Source organism: Diprion similis, chromosome 8, assembly GCF_021155765.1.
Source record: "Diprion similis isolate iyDipSimi1 chromosome 8, iyDipSimi1.1, whole genome shotgun sequence".
NCBI classification, from domain to species: domain Eukaryota; kingdom Metazoa; phylum Arthropoda; class Insecta; order Hymenoptera; family Diprionidae; genus Diprion; species Diprion similis.
The window spans coordinates 16,844,514-16,847,669 of record NC_060112.1 but is presented as its reverse complement, the minus strand read 5'-3'; the positions used below and the strand labels follow the sequence as shown (position 1 = coordinate 16,847,669).

General features: G+C 41.0%; 1 protein-coding gene across 1 annotated transcript; it reads right to left on the bottom strand.

Moving 5' to 3' along the window:
* Positions 1–1,465: 1,465 nt before the first annotated feature.
* On the bottom strand, positions 1,466–2,954 carry LOC124408570. The gene is made up of 5 exons (XM_046885597.1): positions 2,827–2,954; positions 1,942–2,753; positions 1,780–1,848; positions 1,615–1,704; positions 1,466–1,545 (listed from the first exon to the last, which is right to left on the bottom strand). Exons 1-5 carry the CDS (start codon positions 2,909–2,911, stop codon positions 1,489–1,491), a joined length of 1,113 nt encoding a protein of 370 aa, XP_046741553.1. The 5' UTR covers positions 2,912–2,954; the 3' UTR covers positions 1,466–1,488.
* Between the last annotated feature and the right edge of the window lie 202 nt (positions 2,955–3,156).

The following is a 3,156-nucleotide window of genomic DNA, read 5'->3' as shown; positions in this document are numbered from 1 at the left end:
CGTCTCTAAGACAAGCCTGCAAAAGAAATCTGATCGTCGAGAAGACGAAGGTGGCCGGAACGTAGAAGGCTTCCATGGGAAGTCGGTTGCAGTCAGTGTGCCCTACAAATTGCTGCAGTAGCTCGTGGATCTCGTTAAATAATCGTGCCGTGTGTTTGCGGTACATAATCCCTGTGCCGATAATTACAAATGCACTGAAATACGAAGATAGTATGCATGCTCCCCAGGGTTTGTACGACGGTAGATGCTTCGCGATGAACGCCATGTGATCGAAAGTCATGAACCCAGTGACGTAACCCAAAAACGACACGTTCAGTAGGGTAAACGCGTACAGTGTCCAGTGAGTCGTGAAATTTATAGTACCGTCTGAAAACAAAGTCAATAAAAAGGTTAAATAAATTTTCTCTCCCGATTGAAAACATCTTTTATAACTTTCGATATTTTGCGTTAAAACAATGCAGTGTGCAGTGCAGTGATGACTCAATTATTAAAGTGTTGTAACGTTAATTCACGTACCTTGATTCCTTCGCGCAAATATTGGTACCAATCCCAAGGCTCGTGAAGCGTGAAAAGGTGGTGTCAAGACAGCTAAGCGTGACCACTTCATGATGTCCAAGAATTATTATCGAGACTGCTACGCTGCTTCTGCTGTATAATCGGTAAGTATCCGACCTTCTTCCATTACTCCTACAATCTATCATGTGCCACTAGAGTTGATATAAATGGTGAACTATTCGATCGAAAACACTTTGGTCGTTCTTTGCACAATTCCATAACGATGCGGGCACGCCATTAGCCATCCGCTTTTATTCAAAGCGTTATATTCCACCGTTGTTCGAAGTGAGTATCACAATTGCTCTCTTCCATGGTAATGGTAATGGTAAGATCGTAGAACCTCTGTGCATGGAGTCTATATCGTTGCTCGATTTTATAGCGCATTTTCCGTCGACTGAAAGTGGTAGGAGTAAGTCCTGAACTCCTTATCAGAGATAAGAAAGGGATAAACTTCGCGGTACGTTTGAAAGTTTATCGACTGTATTTTCTCTAGGTACCGTTATTCGAAGTGGTCTATAGTGTGAATCAAAGAAAACTATCATTACTTTATGATCCTACTGATACAGTGTCAGGTTTATATAACAGAAAAATGAGAGGGTAGTTTGAAACTACTTTTCGATCTAAAAAAATCGAGGAGAAATGCGTTCTGTTCAGGATTATACCCGACAAATGACAGTAAGCAAATTTTATAAGCTGTAAGGGAAAATGAATCAATGCCGGAGATTTACGAAGGAATGTTTTAGAATTTTTTAATTTTATTTCTTTTTTTTTTTATCTTTGCAGTAGATTATTCCAGACTTGTGGTTGCGTATTTTGATAGTTTCTAAATTGTTACGTGCTTGTGAGCAATGAATGCTGTAACCGAGAGAAGGTCAGCTCGTTCTTAGGCAAGGCAATTCCGAATTGGGTGCTTCATTCCTCATCCAATCACGCTCACGCCTCGGTTAATTGAATTAGAATTACGAGCAGCGTTAACCACATGCCTACTACCTGAAAAATGTCAAAGAAAATTCTAAGATGTAGGTAAAACACATATAGTGGAAACAGCGTATTTGATACCTCGGTAAAGCGTTGTAAATTCAATCTAAAAAATCCTCCAGAACTGAATTCCATACTTCTCAAGTTAACTTGGAAAATGAAGTCATTCACCTGTGAATTTAATTGGTGCGGGTCATGATGAAAAAATCCATAGTTTATATATTTTCTGACAGCTGTACTGCTTACCTTTGTCGACAATTCGTTATCGCTATGCTTATTCATCAGCTCACGCAAAATGCTGACGGTTTTGATTCTCTGCAATGAGAATTCAAAGGGTGCGGTACACACGTGAGAAATTGGAATGACACTTCAGGCTTACCCTCATTTGATCTAAATTGAGTGAATTACCTTTGAAGATGGTTGATCCAAGATGTAATAAACTTGGAAATAGCGTAGCACGTTTGTTGCCAGTACCAAGAACAGATACCCATAGTATACATCATCGGCAGTGGGAGGAACACCATAGCCAATAACGATCACAGCATCGAGTACTTTAAAAAGTGTTTTGAAGGGTAGTACGATTTGAATACTTGCTGTGAGAAGTGACACCAGCCAACAAAATCCAAAGGAATCATTAACAACTTCTGACACGTACGCTGCCTTCAAGTAAAGGGACTGCAACCGCCTCAAGTCGTTTACATTGCAGTTTCCAGTCCTCTGCCAAGTCTCGAGCAATCCGTTGATCGTGTTTAAAGCCACGGCGGTCACGGTGATGAATTCCAAAGCTAAGGTCTCACAGTACATGGTTAAGAACTTTGAGCAGTACCATGCGATTTCCATGAAATCATTGTCCACGGGAAAGGGTAATCCGATCAGATACGCGACGGTCCATACGGTCGTCAGTTGAAACGAAATTGGGTGCTGTTTCGGGGGAGACAAGCGGCAAAGCTCTTCGTTGAGCTCATCCGTCAGATTGAGACACCGTAACGTTGTCGAGGCAGAAAGTAATCGGTCCATAGTCAGCCACAATGAAAGCGCCAAATGACTAGCGTGTATTATCAACCGGCTGCAGTTTTTAAGGGATGAACATTCGTGTCGCGAGCCAAAAGCTTCGGGAAGATAAAACCCCATGATGTACGCTAGGGTGGTAAATGTGAAAACGATGTTCACCATTTGCAGTATCGTACCCAGAACGCTTCGGTGGTAAACATTATCGCCGGCTAGAATATAGAAAACAATAATTATTCTCTTCCTGTGCAAATTGATAATTTTTTACATTTTACAAGTACATACCTGATTTCCAAAATGGACTGTAGCCAAAAATGAATGCCAAAATTTGCGACGGCTGGAGTATATTCTTCACAGAAATCCTCGGCATGATAAGGCAACTGCTCGACGTAAACAGAGGGCAGTTTTTCTCACGTCTGTGGTCAGCGTTATTTGCCTGTCACTTTTGCATGCTCACGATGATATACGATATTGTTCATGCGCCAACAATGTCGAGTGAGTACAAGTACTTAGTATTCAATATTGCAGGTACTGTTCAAACAACCCGTGAAATATCCAAACGAATCAGATTATAGGTATAAAAGCGTACGCTTTTAAGTTCGAAGAAAATTCAAA